Genomic DNA, 20,895 nt, shown 5'->3' on the forward strand with positions numbered 1-20,895 from the left:
TTTTGTTAGTTAATGTGCTTTGTTTCCCAAATCGGTTAAGGCCTTGTTTGGGTTGTTACACAGCTGAGGGAAGGTTAGAGAAAGACTACCTATTATAATCCGTCTCATGCCTTTCTGACGGGATAGAAACAAAATGCAGATAATGATGTTGTTGAGAAGAAAGCGGGTACCGTCTTTCAAGTCCTCCGTTACGATGTAACAAAGGAGCCTGGTGAGCTCTTCCTCAATATCGTCTTCATTATTAATAACGCAGTGTTAAACTATGCTGCTCCTGTCATGCATAGGCTACCAGGACACACACACACACATGCTCCTCCTCTCCCCCCATCATGTTTGATGTTAAAGCACCTTCTCTATGTCACATATACCTTCTTTCTGTGTGCGTGGGTGGTGGGTGTGTCGACCTCTTTTTCTCAGCAGATAGTTAGCCTAATCTCATTTCATGATATTATGGATAAATTATTACAAGTCACATAATTAGCCTTTTGTTTTGACAGCTACTAGTCACACAAACGCACTCTCTCTCTCTCCTCTATTTCTTTCTTTCTCTCTCTCTCTCTCTCTCTCTCTCTCTCTCACACACACACACACACACACACACACAGTGTACATTTTATTGGAGTATGTGATGGGGGGGGGGGGGGGGGGGACGACGACGACGACGACGACGACGACGACATCAAATTGAAATTTGAGCTGCAGGGAGTTTAAAACTGCATTAAATATATATATATATTCCTGAAACTAAACACTCTGAATCACGGCATACACATAATTGTATCCGTTTTACATTGCATCAAAAATGTGACCCTAATGTCACACTTCCGCTCCCTTATTAATAGAACTACCCATATCTGCATTTTTGGCATATTCTGTAGAGATGTTTGGTATATCAATCAATCAAACCTTTATTTATTCTCAGACAATTGAGGTCACCCTCATTTTCAATGCCGTCAAGAATTTACAGATGCATGCATTTTTACAATATAATAATAATAAATATTAATAACTATCATATAGCACCTTTCACACATGGACCGCAGTCCAGAGTGCCCCACAGCAATTAGTATAAAATGAACATAGGCATAAAATCAGCACATAATTGACAATAAAAAAACAGTGCATAAATTGCAGACATAAGAATAGGTATAAAAGTAGTGCAACGTAAATGTACAGACATGAGAATAGCCATAAAATAAGTACAATGAGATGGTATGGGCTGAAGATTTTGGTTTTCTACTCTAGAATCAGTGCCTCCCTACAGCCAGTGCCTAGTCACATAACCCTGGGGAGAACCTCGCTGTAGTACTTTGACAGAGATTGACTTAATGATCATTTACTTTACTTTTGCTCTCATCACATACCGTTTCAAAGAGAGTGACAGCACTTCCGAGTCATTTCTGGACCGAGAGTGGATCTCCTCGCAAAGAGACAATGTTTGGGGGCGAAGTGCTTCTGGCAAGTCTTTGAATGTCCGCTTCTTTGTCAGTCCAACCACTTAGATTGTCATCTTTTTATAGAAGCAATGAGGCGAAGCATGAGGTCTTGTCTCTGCTCGCTCACTCCTAAAGCGTTCTCTTGTGAGCCGTTTGCTCATCACTGCACTTTATTAAACCTTTGTTAGTTACCTTATTTGACCAACGACAGGGTTTTTGCGGTATTGATCCCGTTCGGTTTTGGCCACAAAGCCGTGCGAGTCGCAGCATGGCAGAGCGGCGGGGCAGTATTGGTTCAGCTGTTGTGACGTTCTGTCCGGGGCCCCGGTGGAGCAGTGCCATCGACTCCCTGTCAGGGGACATCACTCAGCCCAGCCGACCAGCGCCACGCTGGGCTTGTTTCCTCTCCTTCTCCCTCTCATCACCGGCCATGTCACCCTGTCCCTTCCTGTAAGGCCACCGCGGAGGGAGGTCGTCCAGCGACGTCCTTGACCTTGTCCTCACCTCCGCCGGCCTACATGCATGTTTAGCAAGGGTGGGAGTTGCCAGAGGCCCCGCGATACCATATTGTCACGATACTAGAGTCACGATATTGTAATATTGGGATTCATTTCCAAGAGCAAAATGTTGTATATACATAATATGCTATATATACATCTGTTCACCTCACTTCAATCATTGTTATTGCAGCAAAATGGGATTGTCGAGCTAAAAAATTTACAATTTTTTTAGTGATACTTCAGTGTCAATATCACTATAGATTTTTTCCCCATCTCTAATGTTTAGTTTCTTTAATAGTTGTCATACAGAAGTACAGAATACTTTATACAAAATGCTTCTTACTGTATTTCTCTCTGGAGTTTGTAACATTGTACTTGTAGGTTTATTTACCATCTCAGTTCTGACTGACGGAGCTTCGCTGTTCAGATGGGTGTGAAATTAAATGGCAGTCGAAATGTTCTCACCGCCGTGTTTGGGATGTTTCTATCTGAAAGCCGCTTCCCCTCCCTGTGGTTTTAACGAGGCACGTTTTGTTCGTCTCCCCAGACTGAAGGCACACCAGAGGCTCCACACGGGCAAGACGTTCAACTGTGAATCGGATGGATGCACCAAGTACTTTACCACGCTCAGCGACCTGAGGAAGCACATCCGCACTCACACCGGGGAGAAGCCGTTCCGGTGAGCGCCACCGCCGTCACACTGGGTCTTAAAAAGGAGACATCTGCTGTAGGGACGGGGCTCAGGGTAATGTGTTCCAAGATTAAGCGATTGCGTGAATTCCTTGAGGGGTTGGATTGATTACTCATTGAGGGGAATCGTATTTTTGGAACGTATCTTAAAGAGCGTGGAAAAATGCACAGCAATATGCCCAATGCTTATCGTCAATCCAAACAGTCGGTTACCATTTGTAATAATTTACATTAATGGAATGGTAAATGGACTGTTGGCTTATCTGCTTTTAACACATTCACACACTGACGGCGGAGGCAACCATGCAAGGTGCAAGATCTGCTCATCAGGAGCAGTTAGGGGTTAAGTGTCTTGCTCAAGGACACTTCAACATGCAGCAGGTGTCTTCTCTTCTTTGGCTAGCAGTAGTAGCAGTGTTTTTGAGTCCATGTAGCACAACTAACATTAACAGTTAGCTAGCCACAACTTTAGCGTGTGTGTATCAATAGTCTATGAACGCTACACGAAGTGGGTCTTTAAATGCACAAACACAAACCGCTGTTTTATCTTTTAGATAGTGCCAAGTTAGCTGTATTCCAACGCAAGAGAGAAATTTCTGTTTCAGTGGCAGAAACAAGCACTTTTAGTGGGCATACTTGGTCATCAAATGTAAGTGGTCAGTTCCCTCATCATACCCATCCCTAGAGAGAAGGCATCCTCTTAGCAGTAGCTTTCAGCATGCTCGTTGATTTCCATTACACTCAAATGACTGCTAGTCTAGTCTGTAACTGGCTCTTAATAGAAATGCTGGTTGCCAGAGAAATCAACTGTTCTTTTCTTCTTTAAATCACCGGGGCTTTAGTCCTAGAGGTGCACAGGGGTGCGTTGCTCATGGGACGGGGTTGCACACCGAGCAACCGGCTCTGAGCAGAAGCGCACGCACAGTGCAAACAGCTTTGATATCACCAACGCACCCCTGGAGGTGCATACATTATACAACAAATTGGAGGCTGTAAAACAAACGGTGATAAAACAAACATGAGTGCATAGACAAATGAATTCCTATAGTTCTGATCATTGCATATAAGCCTGTGCTACTATATTTAATTTGGTGAAACTTTCAACACAATTCTCAAGAACCTTCAGCACTAGGGCGGCTAAGTGGCGCAGTGGGCAAGGCGCTCGCCACTAATGCAGGAGATGGTCGTTCATACTAACGCAATTGGCAGTGTTAGGGGTGGGAAGCTGGTGGGTGGGGATCGGACCTTGTGGACAGCAACTCCTACAGGTCGGTTGGTGCGCCTGCACAGCAGAATCGGGAAGCAACGGGGGCGACGTGTCCCTCCCTCGCCGCTGAGAGTCGCGCTTTGCAGGTGAAAAGATGCGACGGCTGCCTCCTCGTGTACCGGAGGGGACACGTGATGCAAGGCTTCGTCCACATTGCAGCCGGCCTGTGGGAGGCATGGCCTAACAGCGTTCGAGACAGGGGAGGGTAGAATTGGACAATATGAAATTGGGATGGGAGAAAAATAGAAAATGGGAGAAAAAGTATAAAAAAAAAAAAAAAAAAAAAGGATGGTACATGGTACATGCTAAAGAAAGCCTTGAATACAAGTAACAAAAGACTAGTCAAAGGCTTGTCTGATAAGTTGTTATTATTCGTATTATTATAATAATTATTATTAATGTCTGGCTAGCAGCCATTAGCAAAATGCTGATACATTTGATCAGTGGCTGGTGAGTTTGTTTAGCTGGTAGGTGGGTTTATGACAGTGGTTTGTGTGTCTGACTGCCATGATGTTTTATCCCTCCAGGTGTGACCATGGCGGATGTGGCAAAGCTTTTGCTGCTAGTCATCATCTAAAAACACACGTACGGACACACACAGGTACCTCGTTCCTCTCTGTCCAAAATGACTTTCTAACCACGTTGTTTCATGCATACACGTTCACGCCTTTAATTTACACATCAAGTCCATATCATCGTTAGATTCTTAACTCATTTACTGCCGGGGATTAGCCGGGCCCCGTTCTAGCACTGCCACGCTTTAAAAGATAGGAGTGGGTCACCTTGTTTGTAGAGCTATAACTATATTCTATATTATAGCTATGGATACAATACTATGGCCCATTTGACATCACCTATCTATCGTTCAATATGTGAAAAATAGTGAATTTCTTCATCCATACGTTCCCGTGTTATACCGTGGTGAATATAAGTATGGTTATAGCGTGGTCTGGGGTAATTCCCGAAGGGCTGAGTAATAGCCTTATACCTCAATTCTACTATAAACGTTGCCGTTTCTTGCCTGTACACGCTATTATTCCCAAATCAAATCTATATCATTGGTATTAGTTTCATCATGAATGCATGAAAGGCCCTTACCTTCACTAGGATGTACCCCAAAAAGAATATTCCAATTATCTGATCGCGAGTAGGGCTCGGTAACCGCATCACCGCAATCCCGCGGTGTGTCAAGGCACCCGCGGATGGAGAACAGACAACCGCGACATCCACTGTAAAAAAAAAAGGGGCGTCATCATTTTTAACTCAGTTCATTTAATGATGAGATTGCCTTGGGCGTCATAATTTTTAACTCAGTTAATTTAATGATGAGATTGCCTCGTGCGTCCGTTTTCCAGTATCATGAGCTAACTTCACGTTTCCATACAGTTTACAACTCACAGATGAAATCAGGATTTATTTTCATATCCCGGACTCGAGCCCCCAATGTTTACCTTTTCCTGTATTAATCTGAACCGTAGTGGAGTACATCAGCGTTCTCCCAACACTCCCGGGCCAAAGTGCCGGTCATGTAACTTGCTTGTTATAACTAGCCGGACTTTGGGGTAATTCCATCTGTAAGGTGGTGACCGTAAACACTCAGTTCACTCAAGGACTGGGCATTTATTTCCATTTGCAGCTATCTATTCTTAATGTTATTGACTAACGTTACACGCAAATTAGTGCTGCCTCTCTCTACCGTCCCCGCTACACTCGGGACTGGCAATATCACCTCCTGGTTTGGGAATAGCACTGCACAAGACCGCAGCAGACTACAGAGAGTGGCCCGTTCAGCCGAACGCACAATTGGAGGGGGGCTTCCCACTCTCCAAGGCATTTACAACAAGCGGTGCATGGGCAAGGCTAAGAGAATAATCAAAGACTCCAGCCACCCAAACAACTGCCTCTTTGAACTGCTGCGGTCAGGCAAGCGATACCGGAGTCTCATGGCAAGCACAGAGAGACTCAGAAGGAGCTTCTATCCCCAGGCCATCAGGATGCTCAATGAACAATGATTGCTCAATGAACAATGAACAATAACAGGCCAGCAACACACCCACAGCACACACACACTCACTTTAAATAAACACACACTATAGCACCCACTTTATCACACTTTACACTTTATATTTATATTCCTTATTGCACCTCACCACCACAACGGTGGCACCACAAGCTAAGCTATACCTCACCATTTTTGTACCAGATGTACATACTGTATATAGAGGTATACTGAACAATTGTTGTTTACACTTGTGTTTACTTGACTTTCTATTTTTTACTTATTATACTTATTTATACTATCTTATTATTATCTAGCGCACACTCACGAGCGAAACAGAAAAACATTTCATGCAAAGTATTCTGTATTTCTGTATGACAAATAATAAAGAAACTTGAACTTGAAACATTAACGTTATTATAGCTATTATGATCTGTAATGTCAACTGGATAACGTTAGCTTTGTTTGCAAACGTTGGTTAACGTTCGTTAGCTATAGGCTAGCTATCTATAACGTTAGTGTAGTCCCGAGTGTAGCGGGAACGGTACAGAGGCAGCACTTTCCCCCAATGATGAACAATGATGACACAAGTTGTGATATTTAACTAGCTATGTATGTACATTCAAATTCACTAACGTTAAAATAGTGTTATAATAACGTTAAATGTTCGCTCAAATAACGTTAGTTTTAAGTTGGAGAAGGCCATATATCCCACAACGCATTACTCTTAACACTTTGAGTGCCAACGACGAGATTTCTCGTCCTAACTTGCCATGCGTTGAGTGCCAATGACAAGTTCTCGTTATTTAATCGTTATTTCTTTTATTAGCGATATCTATTCATTTTTCATCCATCCAGCCTGACGTTATCATTGGGAATGGCTCTGAGCTCGAAAAGGGCAAATACCTATCGTCTCCCGGATGGTAATGCACATCATTGGATTGGATTGAGTGGCCATGTGCATCAGAAAAAAAGTCCGGTCCAGGGTTTCCCCATCTCTGGCAAGTAGTGTCTGTTACCACATTCACTGGGGAGGCTCGGAGCAGCTTTTGATTGTGTTTCGGACTATAACGTTGGATCAATAAACGCGATCAATATTTGGAATGGCGATCAGGAATTGGATTAATCTTTTTGAAGAACATCTGATGTGAGGTAAGGACTCTATTTTACCAGTATTGGGTTAATCGGATGTTTTTTTCATACCGATCACAACATGTCTGTGTGTGTGTGCGTGCGTGTATGACGTTAGCGCTGACCAGGTCATGGATAATAGATTTTTCAGCCCGCTTCTCTAGCATGCACAAGTACACATATACTATCGATAATCTAGCGTTTATTTGAAAACGATTAATAAATCAGCAGAAAATGTTTGTATTCCACTAAAGGGCTATTATCGCGGAATTTCTCTGAAATTACTAGAACTCTCCGAAACTATACGTTTTTTTTTTTTTTTTTTTTTATTATTATTATATCTTTCTTCCCCTCCTTTTTCCCGATTTTTTTCTCCCATCCCACCCTTCCTGGTTGTTTGCGTACTTTCCCCTACTGTTGGTCCGGGAGACCGGAGACTGTCACATGCTTTCCTCCGACGCATGTGCAGCCTGGGGCAGGCCAACCTGGCCACGCAGGTTCTCACCGGGGAGAGTGTAGCGTGTGGGAGGCCACACTATCTCGCCTCAGTTCCAACCCTCGCTGAGCAGGCGCCCCGACCGAACTGTAGGGGTCGCTGTCCACAACGCCCAGGACCCACCCTTCAGCTTTCCCACCCTCTGATACGGCCAATTGTATCAGTGTGAGGGGCCAGCCAAGCTGATAGCAACGCCGGGAGCTGGATTCGAACTATACTCTTATTCAAAACGGTATAAAACGGAAATGTACCAATGAAAAAACAATCCATTTCGTACATGTTGACTCCAAGCAAGTGTTAGATTCTGATCAATCTGGCCAGTATCACATCTTCTTGTGTTATCCTCTCTCCATCCAATTCCTCTGCGTTGTGTACTTTTAATGGTCCTGACGTCTCATATACTGGTTGATACAATCCTTATCTCTCCCCGTTAGTGCGATCCGCAAACCATAATAATTCCCCACCTTCGTAAGAATTCGACACTTTGACACAGCGTACTACCTTACAAGGAAAAGCGTTTTTTATTGATATAAACAGAGACCTCAGCCCAGATGTTATCCGATTGTATTTTCATTGCTATCGTCTCTGCTGTTATTCAGTCCAATAGTGGTCAGGCCTGGTCGTTAGCCAAGACCATCCTCGTGGTAGCCGAAGCTAATGATGATGTGGCAGAGAGTCTCTTCTGGTTTCTTCCCTCTTAGTCTCAGTCAGATCTTAGTCTGGCCCTACCCGCAACCACCATCAGCTTTATAGGATCTTCGTCATAGCTATGATAGCCCGCCCCTCTCATAGCATCAAATTAGTATTTAGATAAACCACAGAAAAAATCACGTTTATAAAAATAAGACGTTTCTAAGAAAAAATTATTTGTTATGTCCATTTATGTAGCATAAATCAACATGGGCGCCGCCATTTTGTTGCTGACGTCACAGAGATGGTTTCGCCCGGAGGTGGAGCCTCCCACCTCAGAGAATTGCACGCTGTACTGTAGCAATATTATTAGGCTCCTCAAATATCGTTATTCATAAAAACACATTTATGTAATATTTTACAGCATTGAGCAATCCCAACAGGGGGATGCTGCATGCTCTGTCATCTTTGAGATGGCGAGACCTGCAGTTGGCACCTAAGATGGCGAGACCTGCAGTTGGCACCTGAGATGGCGAGACCTGCAGTTGGCACTGTGTGAGGCCACGACATTTGAGCAAATTAATAATACTGCATGTTCTGAAGGTCCAGATTAATAATTAGAATGAGTTCAACAGAAAGGTATAGATTAGCCTATCACCTAAAGTCTGTTGGTTGCTAATGCTATATGAATTCAGCCTCAACCGAACTCAGTCTAAAGGTCTGTGTCTCCGTTATCCCCTGCCCGTCGCCGTCGGCAGATCGATGCAGGAGTAGTTATATCCCTCCCTCCTCTCCCTTGGCGACACCACAACACCAACGTTGCACAGTGCTGTAGCAAAACACCTCTCTCTCTCCTCACTTTTATTCTCCAACTAACGGTTATCTTTTTCTCCGTTCAATATGTGTTGAGTGCCTCGGCTGTATACAAAACTAACGGTATAACTTTGTCTCCATTCCAATGCGCGCTGTAAGCAGCGGCGATACAAGGAGCATATACGGACGAACAATAAAACACTATCGGGTCAACAGTAAATATATATCTTACAAATAAAACAATATATATATATATAGAGAAAATAATAATAGGGCTCGACGACCGCGTTACACAATCCCAGGTCGCACGTATTTTTCAGACATTGCCCTGTACCCGAGCTCTACCAGGCAGTGTATTCGCACATTGATAGTCTTCTGAAACAAGACGTTTCTTCAATTAGCTTTACCAGTGATATTTGGAGCTCTGATGTCAGCCCCATGTCAATGCTGAGTTTGACAGCTCAGTGGATTGACGCAGACTTCCAACTCCGTAAAGCGCTCCTGCATTCCGAAGAGTTCTCCGGCTCCCATACTGCTGCAGCGCTGGCATGGCAACAGCATTCGAGAATATGTTCCAGACGTGGCATATTCCGAAAGAAAATATTCATGTCATACTCCGAGATAATGCCAGAAACGTGGTCAAATGCCTCAAATGTACCCAATCTTTCGCCGTCGACTAAAGACCCACTTCTTCAACCATTATCTGAAATGATAATAAAAAATTAATAAAAATACAAAATCTAACCCTGACTAACCTTACTGCCATGCACTTGTCCTAATACTAACTTACACTGTAACACGCAACACTTTGATAAACATTGTTACTCAGCCGATAGAGTTGTACCCTTCTTGCTGTCTTGTCGTACAGAACTTGTAAGTCGCTTTGGATAAAAGCGTCAGCTAAATGACTAAATGTAAATGTAATGTAAAATGTTATCTGGGCAAAGGGCCGTGGCACCCAATGTGTTAAAGGAGCAGGCAACACCCTAATCTACCTTTATCACATTTCAGAGCATTGAGGGACAAATGGATAGATTATCAAACATGTTTAAAATAGTTTCGGGACTCCTACGACCTTTAGAATTTGTGTCTAATCACGATCGCAGGTAAACTCGCATGTTTACTCGCATAAAATATATGTAAACGTTTTTTATAGAAGTGCGGTACCACCGCATCCCGCGGTGATTAGCCACACACACAACCGCGGTGAAAAAATCTCATACCACGACAGCCCTAATCGCGAGTCCCAGTATTGGTGTCGATCGTGTCGCCAACATAATCCACCACACATCATGCATCGGGAGCATTCGACGCTTCTCAATCCGATCGTTATAACCGCTCCATTTGTCCGACAAAAAAAAGTGAGCCCCGTGACATTTGACTGTTGCACAGGCCAAGATACAAGGTTTCAAAGGGTGCTCGATACCGCCGTCTAGCTGGATGCGGCCGGTATTGCACTTTAAAATAAATATCTAAAACAAGGAAAAACGATAAAATAACGAGTATACTCGTTGTTGGCGTTTAAGCAGCGGCTCCCAATAACGAGTAAACTCGTTGTTGGCGGGGAATGAGTTAAAGCAGTGTTTCTCAACTGGTGGGTCGCGACCCAAAAGTGGGTCGCGGGGCCATTTTGAGTGGGTCGCGGATGTGTGTATATATATATATATATATATATTGTGGTGGACACTAGATGGAGGTGTCTCACTTCAGAATGGACACTGATTGAGTGACAGGAGGGAGTTGACTTAAGGGTGTGGCTGTACCTTGGTTCTGTTGGATTTGTTTGGAAGTAAAGTTCAGAGACTCGATACTCCGTCTGCTCGTCTCATTGATTCACTTCCACAGTGGTGACCCTAAACGTGTGAAATATGAGCAATAACGAGAATCCACCGGCTGTGGTTCCCGCAGTGTATGCAGCTACAGTCAAGTTGCCAGAGTTTTGGCAGCATGACCCGGCCCCGTGGTTTCAGCACATCGAGGCACAATTTCACCTCCGCGGAATAACGTCGGATGAGACGAAATATTATCATGTTGTCGTGGCATTGGATTCCTCCACTACACGCCGGCTGATGGGATGCCTGAGAGAGCCGCCAGCAGCCGGCAAATACGACGCGCTCAGAGAACAGCTGTTGCGCATTTTCCAGCTGTCAGATGCAGAGCGCGCAGAGCGCCTATTGTCCCTCAACGGATTGGGGGACAGTAAACCAACAGAACTGATGGAGAACATGCTAGCACTGCTTGGTTCAGGTGACGCTACATTTATTTTTGTGCAGCTGTTCCTGCGTCAACTCCCGACTCCGGTGCGCACGGCTCTGGCCAGCTCGCCTCTCGTGCGCACCAAGGATTACCGGGGATTGGCAGAGGAGGCGGACAGAATACTACTGGCCTCCCGTCAGTACTGTGTGGCTGCTGTGTCTGATCGGGTGGCTGATCGCAGGGATCAGACACAGAGGGATGATAGAGGGCTTTGTTATTATCATCGCCGTTTTGGCAACAAAGCGAAGAGCTGTGTTCCACCATGCACCTTTGGTAACCAGGGAAACGCGAGAGCCGGCGCTCGTTAGCGGCTATGAGCGCTGGCGTCAATATCAACAAGCTGTTGTTTATCGAGGACACGTTGTCTGGAAGGCGTCTGTTGGTGGATTCTGGCGCCCAGAGGAACATCCTGCCTGCGTCGGCCACGGACGCCTTGGGAAACGGACATGGACCACCCCTGGACGCGGCTAATGGGACTTCCATCCGTACGTTTGGTACCAGGTACGTGACTATGTGTTTACATGGACAGCAATTTAGCTGGGAATTTATTATTGCTTCAGTGTCGGTGCCTATACTGGGCGCGGATTTTTTCTGTGCTCACAGACTGTTAGTGGACGTTGCGAACCGTAGGCTGATTGGCTCTGTGTCCTTTGACACATACCCCTGCACACTGGGGGGGCCGGGGCCGCCTGCCCTGGCCAATATGCTCGCCACAGGCGATATGTACCAGCGCCTCCTCGCTGAGTTTCCTGCTCTGACTGTCCCCACTTTCTCTGCCTCTGTCGCCAAGCATGGGGTGGAACATTACATCCCAACGGTGGGCCCGCCAGTTTATGCACGGGCGCGCCGCCTGGATGCTGCTAAACTGGCAATAGCCAGGGAGGAGTTTGCCACAATGGAACGGCTCGGCATTGTGCGCCGGTCCAACAGTCCTTGGGCCTCCCCACTACACATGGTCCCCAAGGCGGACGGGAAGTGGCGTCCGTGTGGTGATTTCCGTCGCCTAAATAACATCACCACTCATGACCGGTACCCAGTGCCACATATCCAGGATTTCTCTGCCCACCTGGCGGGCGCCACCATTTTTTCTAAAATAGATTTGGTGCGTGGCTACCACCAGGTACCGGTCCATCCGCTCGACGTGCCCAAGACTGCCATTATCACCCCGTTTGGACTGTTTGAATTCCTGCACATGCCATTCGGCCTTAAAGGGGCAGCGCAAACATTCCAGCGGCTGATGGACTCTGTGCTGCGAGGCCTGTCATTTTTGTTTATTTATCTGGACGACATCCTGGTAGCCAGTGCATCGGTGGAGGAGCATCGGGGACATCTCCGTCAACTGTTCGAGCGGCTCAACGAGCATGGGCTGATCGTGAACCCGGCCAAATGTCAGTTTGGCCTGCCGGCCATGGATTTCCTGGGCCACCATGTCTCTTCCCAGGGGGCTGTTCCTCTACCCGCCAAGGTGGAGGCAATTGCTGCTTTCCCCCGCCCCCTCACCATCAAACCTCTCCAGGAGTTCCTGGGGATGGTTAATTTTTACAATAGGTTTATAGCCCATGCGGCTCACCTGATGAGACCTCTGTACGAGGCGTTGAAGGGGAAGAGAGCCAACGATGACGTGGGCTGGTCCCCGGAGCGGGTCCAGGCATTTGAGGGCTCTAAGGCTGCCCTTGCCAACGCTGCCATGCTGGCACACCCATCTCCTGCTGCTCCTATAGCCCTCACCACCGATGCCTCCGATTATGCAGTAGGTGCGGTGTGCGAGCAGTGGGTGGCTGGCGCCTGGCAGCCTCTGGCCTTCTTCAGTAGGAAGCTGCGCGACAACGAGAGGAAGTATAGTACATTCGACAGGGAGCTCCTGGCCCTCTTCCTCGCCATACGTCACTTCAGGTTCTTGCTGGAGAGCCACAAGTTCACAGTTTTTGTCGACCACAAGCCCCTAACGTTTGTCATGGCCAAGACCACGGAGCCATGGTCGGGGCGGCAGCAGCGCCAACTTTCCGCCATATCGGAGTTCACTACCGACATCCAGCATGTAGCCGGTAAAGACAACCAGGTGGCGGACTGCCTCTCCCGGGCGCGCGTCAGTCCTGTGCACCTGGGCATCGACTATGTTGCCATGGCTGCTGACCAGCTCACCGACTCAGACCTTCAGGCGTTCAGGACGGCTGTGACAGGACTTCGACTTGAGGATGTGGTGTTTCACGACAGCGGTGCCACGCTCCTCTGTGACGTCTCCACTGGCCAGCCCCGCCCCATGGTTCCAACTGACTGGCGCCACCGGGTATTTGACACCATTCATGCCCTTTCACACCCTGGGGTAAAGGCGTCGGTCAAGCTGGTAGCGGCCAAGTTCGTCTGGCCGGGCCTTAGGAAGGACGTCAAAGTATGGGCGGCCTCCTGTGTGGCGTGCCAGCGTGCCAAGGTACATCGTCACACTAAGGCCCCCCTGGAGCCGTTTCTCATTCCAGAGAGGCGGTTTGACCATGTCCACGTGGACCTGGTGGGCCCACTTCCCCCGTCTCAGGGTTTCACACACCTCCTCACTATGGTGGACAGGACCACCAGGTGGCCGGAGGTTGTTCCCCTGTCATCAACAACGGCTGCGGAGGTGGCTCGGGCGTTTATCTTCGGCTGGGTCACTCGGTTTGGCACGCCATTGGACCTGACTTCGGACAGGGGATCCCAGTTCACTTCTGAGCTGTGGAGCACCGTGGCTGAGAGACTTGGGGTGGAACTCCATCGTACCACAGCATACAACCCAAAGGCCAACGGCATGTGTGAGCGTTTTCACAGATCCATGAAGGCTGCTCTCCGGGCCACGCTCACAGATGGCAACTGGGTCGACCGTCTTCCGTGGGTCATGTTGGGCCTGCGTACTGCCCCTAAAGAAGACCTGCAGGCCTCTTCAGCCGAATTGGTTTTTGGTCAACCGCTGAGGGTCCCAGGGGAGTTCCTTCCTGGTTCCTCTGCCCCTTGGTCCACTACAGCTCACCGATCTGCCTTCCAGGACGCAGCGAGGGTGTTTGCCCCAGTTCCCACACATCACTGCTTTCCCCAGTCCTACATTCCTAAGGACCTGATGACTGCGAGGTATGTGTTCATCCGTCATGATGCCCACCGTTCTCCACTGCAGGCTCCCTATGACGGGCCCTTCCGCGTCCTCGAGCCGGGCCCCAAGTACTTTGTGGTGGACATGGGGGGGAATAAGGAGCAGATCTCAGTCGATCATCTTAAGCCTGCTCATGTGGTCCCAAATGGGCCGGTGGAGCTGGCTCAGCCCCGGCGCCGGCCACCCAAGTTTTCCCCTGTCCCATGCCCTCCGGCCGTTGTTACCCCTACCTTTCCACCGACGAAGCCTCGGCGGCGGCGGGGACAGCCCCCTGCCCCTACCCTTACCCTTTCCCCTTCCACGTTCCCTGTGACTGTTAAATACAGTCGTTATGGCCGCGTGGTCAGACCTCCTAAAAGAGACTGAAGACACTGGGTGCACTGTTTTGGGGGGTTTGTTGTGTTCAGTTCCGTTTGTTTGGTGTTGCACTGAATGTCAATTCTGAATGTTCGGGGGGGGCCTGTGTGGTGGACACTAGATGGAGGTGTCTCACTTCAGAATGGACACTGATTGAGTGACAGGAGGGAGTTGACTTAAGGGTGTGGCTGTACCTTGGTTCTGTTGGATTTGTTTGGAAGTAAAGTTCAGAGACTCGATACTCCGTCTGCTCGTCTCATTGATTCACTTCCACAATATATATATATATATATATGATATTTCTTTTATTTCTTTTTTTTGTACTACCTATCTTTGTGAAAGTATCTTCTCAGCTCTGGTCCAGCTGAAGACAAAGCAGAGGAACAGATTGGACATTGAGCATGACCTCAGAGTTGCTTTGTCTACCATCACCCCAGACTCTTGTCAGGAGCAAACAACATCCCCAGTTATCCCATTAGTTCCCTGGGATGTTAAGCTAAGAAGTCTACTAAGAAGGATATATTATTTATTATTATTATTATTTTATTTCATTGTGTTTTTAGCCCTAGTTGCACTTTTGTTGCAACCCCAGTTATCCCATTAGTTCCCCCAAACTTACTGTAGGTCTGTTATGTTAAGCTAAGAAGTCTGCTAGGAAGCATACTTATTTATTATTATTTTATTTCATTGGGTGTTTAGCCCTAGTTGCACTTTTGTTGCAACCCCAGTTATCCCATTAGTTCCCCCAAACGTAGGTCTGTTTTCTGTTATGTTAAGCTAAGAAATCTGCTAAGAAGCATAATTATTTATTATTTTATTTCATTGGGTTTTTATCCCTAGTTGCACTTGTTTGTGTTTATTTCATGTTTTTAATAGTGCATGAAAGATTGTTTCATAGATTTTATTTTTTTTTAAATAAATCAGTGGTTAAAAAATGTGGGTCGCGACTTAATGACTAAGGAAAATGTCGGGTCCCGAGGCTAGACCAGTTGAGAACCACTGAGTTAAAGGACCATACCGGTGTCACATCATTGTTCGTTTACAACCTCATCCACATGTTACAGAAATCTAGACCATTTCCCCCTGATTTTTTTTTTTTTTTTTTATGTTTACATTTGCTCCATATTCATTAAAACGTTGTAAACCTTGCTAAAACCCACCATGCTCTTAACCTCTTGAGCCCTAGCCCTATTTTCTGAAAATCCGCCTAAAAATACATACCTAAGTAAATGGAAGATTGCTCCACTTTTACCAGGGCAATTTGCATGTTCATGGTATTTAGGGACATCTATTGTGTCTGTTACTAGGCTTGAGTAAATTGTAATTAACCAAGGGAGAATATCAATTATATTTACCTCCCTCTCCCAAACCGATCTTGTATCTCAATGGGACTTCCTGGTTAAACAAATTTAAAAAAGAAAGTAAAAAAAAATCGATTAATCGTGCAGCCCTAATATCAGGCCTATAAATGACCTTATTGTGGCCAAGTCACACATCTATGGATCGGGCCAAATCTCCTCTTTCCAATGGCAGAGTTCAATCTGGATTTAGTATCACCAGGCGTGCAGCAAAAACCGTGAATGAAATCTACTGTAAGTAGACCCAGGACTTTTGATGGGCTCATCCCAGCCCCTGTCAATCATCTTGACTTCTGGATTGACTTTTTTATTTCTCTTATTTTTCAGGATTATCTCCCACAAACCAGAACGTTATTGCCATAAAACAAACGGAGTTAGTTTCTCTACCTTTCTGTGAACGTCTAGCAAAAATGGCGTTGCAATCTGATGAAAAATGGCGGAGAAATTTACATTATAAAATAAACTATCTACAGTAGATTTCATTCACGGTTTGTGAATCACGCCTGGTGATGCTAAATCCAGATTGAACCATCGGCCATTGGAAAGGGGAGATTTGGCCCGATCCATAGATGTGGGACGACCATAATAAGGTCATTTATAGGCTTGATATTCTATATCCTATAATCATATTTCAAATTGCATGTGGCGGCTGGTGAAAATGTTTCTAGGTGGGGCGTTGTTCCGCACGGACAATATTTTTGGTTGCTTTCCTGTCTGCAAATCAGCTCTGGTTAGCTAGCATTAGCAAGCAGACAGTTTTAATATTGTATTGGTGTAAAATCTTAGCACTTTGTGATTTGGTTCCAAATGTAAAGTGCACTACAAATGAAATGTATTGTTATTATGTTGAATAAATGTTAATAAACAAACTATCTTACCCAAGGATATATCCATGAAATTCGGATTTCAGACAGAGCAGATAGCTAACGTTAGCTCAGTTGTTAAATCAACCAGACAACTTCCAAATTCATAATTTCCAAGGGTGAAAACTTATATGTAGTTTTCCTTCAGCTGATTAACTGATGTTTTAGGGAACTCTTTTGGGGCGACGTTATACCATGTTTTGTCGTGATTATATAGCATTAGCATTAGTGTTTAGCTCACTACTGTTGTGTGGTGGAGGTCTGGAGAGGAGAGAAGATTAGCTGGCTACCTAACGATCGGCTAGCCATCTATCTATAAGATAACACGTGATGACTTCTGTTTTAACTCAACTGTTGAAGCATACTGAAGCATATTTTTTCGCTTGCTTCGAGGATACAGCCTTGTTGATGTTGTCCAACTTAATCCAAAAAAAAAAAAAAAAAAGCTGTGTCGCAGCTTGAACTTCATAAACATGTCCATATAAATCCATTTAGTTAGATCCAAGTCCAACACTGTCTGAATGTACAGTATCTTGTGATTATTATCAATTTCCGACAAAGACGACATGTTACAACAACCATAGACCTATGACAACAGCTAGTAGCCGAGCGGAGCGTATGGGATTTTCCTGGTGGACGTACCACGCTCAGCCAATAGAGTGAATAGAATAGACAATGACTCTACTTCAGGCGCTAGAGAAAAGCGTCCACAGGCATCATATTTGAAGATGCTGATTATATTCAATTTTGTTGCTAAATTCATTCATGTTGCCCTGTGACATTTTCAATTGGCTGAGTTGCGCACCCGAGAAGAGAGAGGGGGGATGAATAGGACGCACAAACAACGATTTATATTTGATATATTACACGTTATTGTGCATTTTAAACACAAACACTTAAAATTAGTAATTATTATTTATTTTTTAAATGTTTATATTTTTAGGGGTCGAAATAGAAAATCCAAAACTATTTCTTCCTTCTTCTCTCTCCACCAGGGGCGGCGGCGCCCTCTATGGACCAGCCGCCACTGATGGCAGAATTCAGTAATGTCTCTACAAAATCTCCTGTTTTAATCATCTTCCCTTTATTCATTTGCTTAGATTTTTTGTACACGTGATCTCAAGAAGGTGCTGAGTGAACGCAGTGGCAGTCTGGTCATTTTTAGCATGGTGTTGTTCACCGTTCAAATACCAAGAACATGCAAATGGACCTTGTAGAAGTGGAGCAATCTTCCATTTACTTAGGTATGTATTTTAGGCGGATTTTCTGAAAATAGGGCTCGGGCTTAAGAGGTTAATGAAATGGGCACACAAAATGTGTTGGTTAGGGACAATCTCGGGTAATGGCGAGACGTCAAAATCACACCGTTTTTTAAAGCTTTGAAATTCAGGCAATTTGTTTGCCGACTGAAGTATCTTGTGTCCCTCAATCTCTTCCTCTCTGCTTTTCTCTCCCTCCCTCCCTGCCTGCTTGCCCCACAGGGGAGAAGCCATTCAACTGTCCTAGTAATGGCTGTGCGAAGACCTTCGGCAGCCAATACAGTCTGAAGAGTCACATCCGGGGCCATGACAAGGGCCCGGCCTTCACTGTCACCCTCACCCATCCACTGTCCGAGGTGAGTCCTGTGCGACCACAGCCACCTCTGACTGGTGGGAGGTAATGTCCCCTCTGGTGGTCTGTCTTAGAGGGGAAATTAGCTGTTAACTTGCATTCAACTCTTAACTCATTCTGCGCCAGAGGGCGCTAGTACGCCATCGCTTTAATCAATGGGGGGACTGCGAGATTTGCGAGTGCTTAAAATATATCTTATATTATAGCTATGGGTCTAATACACCCGTCGATTGTCAGTGAGTTGCTTCCAGTCAACATGTACAAAATGGATTGTTTTTTCATCTGTACATTTCCGTTTTATACCGTTTTGAATATGAGTATAGTTTGTGATTCTTAGTAATCCCAGGAAAAGACGCGATAATAGCCCTTTAGTGGAATACACTAAACACGTTGTAATTTTTCACCTGATTATCGAATATTCCTGAAATCAATGCTAGATTATCATTATCCTTCCTCATGCAAGAATGAAATGGCCCTCGTAGCGCGGGGCTCCCCCCGCCACCTCCTGCACTCGGCTGTAAACAGCCACACAGCGTCGATCGCGGTAGAAAGAAATATCAGATCAACGCAAGATTTTATATATAGTGTTCTTACCTTGTCTCTGATGTAATGCAAAAGAAATAATCCAATCCAACCAAAAGCACCCTAAACAGAGCTTTAACCAGCTTGATTACCACACAACAGAGAGAGCTCTACCATCAAAAAGCACAGAGATGGCGGTTAGGTGGCCGAGCGGAGATTGCGTTCGTCACCAACCCCGGAGCTGTGAGCTGGATTAGCTCCGGGGTTGTCACCAGCTTGGCTGGCCGTCTGCACTAATACAATTGGCTGTATTAGAGGGTGGGAGAAGCTGGCGGGGTGGGTCCGGGTCGTTGTAAACAGCGACTCCTACAGTTCGGTCGGGGCGCCTGCTAAGCGCGGATAGGACTTGAGGGGGATAGTGTGATCCTCCCACACGCTACGCCCTCTCGATGAGAATCCGCGCTGCCAGGTGAAAAGAAGCGGTGATTGGCTGGACGTGTGTCGGAGGAAGCACGTGGTAGCCTCCACTCTCCCAGATGATCTGACTGTGGGGGGTAAGTGCGCAGCGACCAGGAAGGGACTGGGAATTGGCATACGACTAACATTGGGATGGGAGAAAATCGGAGGAAAATGGTGGGGGAAAAAGACCAAAAAAAAAAAGCACAGAGATATAGTTACCACCAAAGACACAGACAGAGCTCTGGCTAACACTGCACACAATGGGATATATGAAGGAAGAGAGATGGTTGATTGCTGACGACCCTCAGCTGTTGCTGCTGCTGTTGCTGGAGTGGGATGGTGATTGACCAGCTGCTGCTGGAACTGAGAGACCCTGAGAGATAGATATGTTACACAGGAGGGAGACAAAAGACAACAAAACAACCTGCCTACATACATAACACATAAAATACATAACTCCCTATATATATATATACAAGGACAGAGTTCGTAACAATAGCTAATAAAAGAAATAACGATTAAAACCCGACTATACTCGTGATTGGCGCTGAACGGTTGGCGAGTTAACCCAACTATACTCGTGACTGGCATTGAATGAGTTAAAGGCAGGCATTAAAGCGTTCCGTCTTGAGACGGATATCCGTCCATTTTATTTGGAGTTCAGTCATTTGATTCGGAGTCGTGACGGATTTTAACCTGAGCCAATCGGAGGCGTCAAATATCATGAAAAAGGGATTTTTTTTCTACCGCAGCCGCGCCAAGCAGTCATTGGCGAGCATAATGTCGCGGTGCTATGAAAAAATCTGCCGGCAATGAATGAATTTACTGCGTAGCTGCCTGTGTGAAAAAAAGATTTGCGTGTGAAGTGAATCTGGGCCACGCTATATACTTGGAAGTTGTAGTCTATCGTGCGATTAAATACCATGTCCCCGTCTGCGTAGAGTCCACATCCAACACCAAATCCCAGAATTCCTTGCGAACAATCGAATCAAAACTGAATGTGGCCAGTTCTGTGCAGCAGCATCGCCAAAGAACTTCCTTTCAATACATTTAAGCCGCTAATTTTGCTCTGCAAGAAGAACGGAGCGGATATCAGTCCATCTTATGACAACCACGTCCGATGTGGAGAGATGATAAGAGACCATAGCCGATTAAATTAAGTCTGATCTGGCAGTGATGATTGACGGGGACACGGACACTTATTTTTTTTTTTTTTTTTGGTCTTTTTCCCCCTCCATTTTCCTCCGATTTTCTCCCATCCCAATGTTAGTCGTATGCCAATTCCCAGTCCCTTCCTGGTCGCTGCGCACTTACCCCCCACAGTCAGATCATCTGGGAGAGTGGAGGCTACCACGTGCTTCCTCCGACACACGTCCAGCCAATCACCGCTTC

General features: G+C 45.8%; 1 protein-coding gene across 1 annotated transcript in view; it reads left to right on the forward strand.

Annotated features, from left to right (window-relative positions):
* Positions 1–20,895, forward strand: part of mtf1 (metal-regulatory transcription factor 1) — a 126,483-nt gene that overhangs the window by 70,025 nt on the left and 35,563 nt on the right. Inside the window, exons 4-6 of the mRNA XM_084336651.1 lie at positions 2,484–2,615; positions 4,421–4,494; positions 18,393–18,526. Coding sequence (XP_084192777.1) covers positions 2,484–2,615; positions 4,421–4,494; positions 18,393–18,526 — 340 coding nt within the window. The remainder of the gene's footprint in view (positions 1–2,483; positions 2,616–4,420; positions 4,495–18,392; positions 18,527–20,895) is intronic.

The sequence above is a fragment of the Notolepis coatsorum genome, assembly GCF_963971535.1.
Source record: "Notolepis coatsorum genome assembly, chromosome: 19".
In the NCBI taxonomy this organism is placed as follows: Eukaryota; Metazoa; Chordata; class Actinopteri; order Aulopiformes; family Paralepididae; genus Notolepis; species Notolepis coatsorum.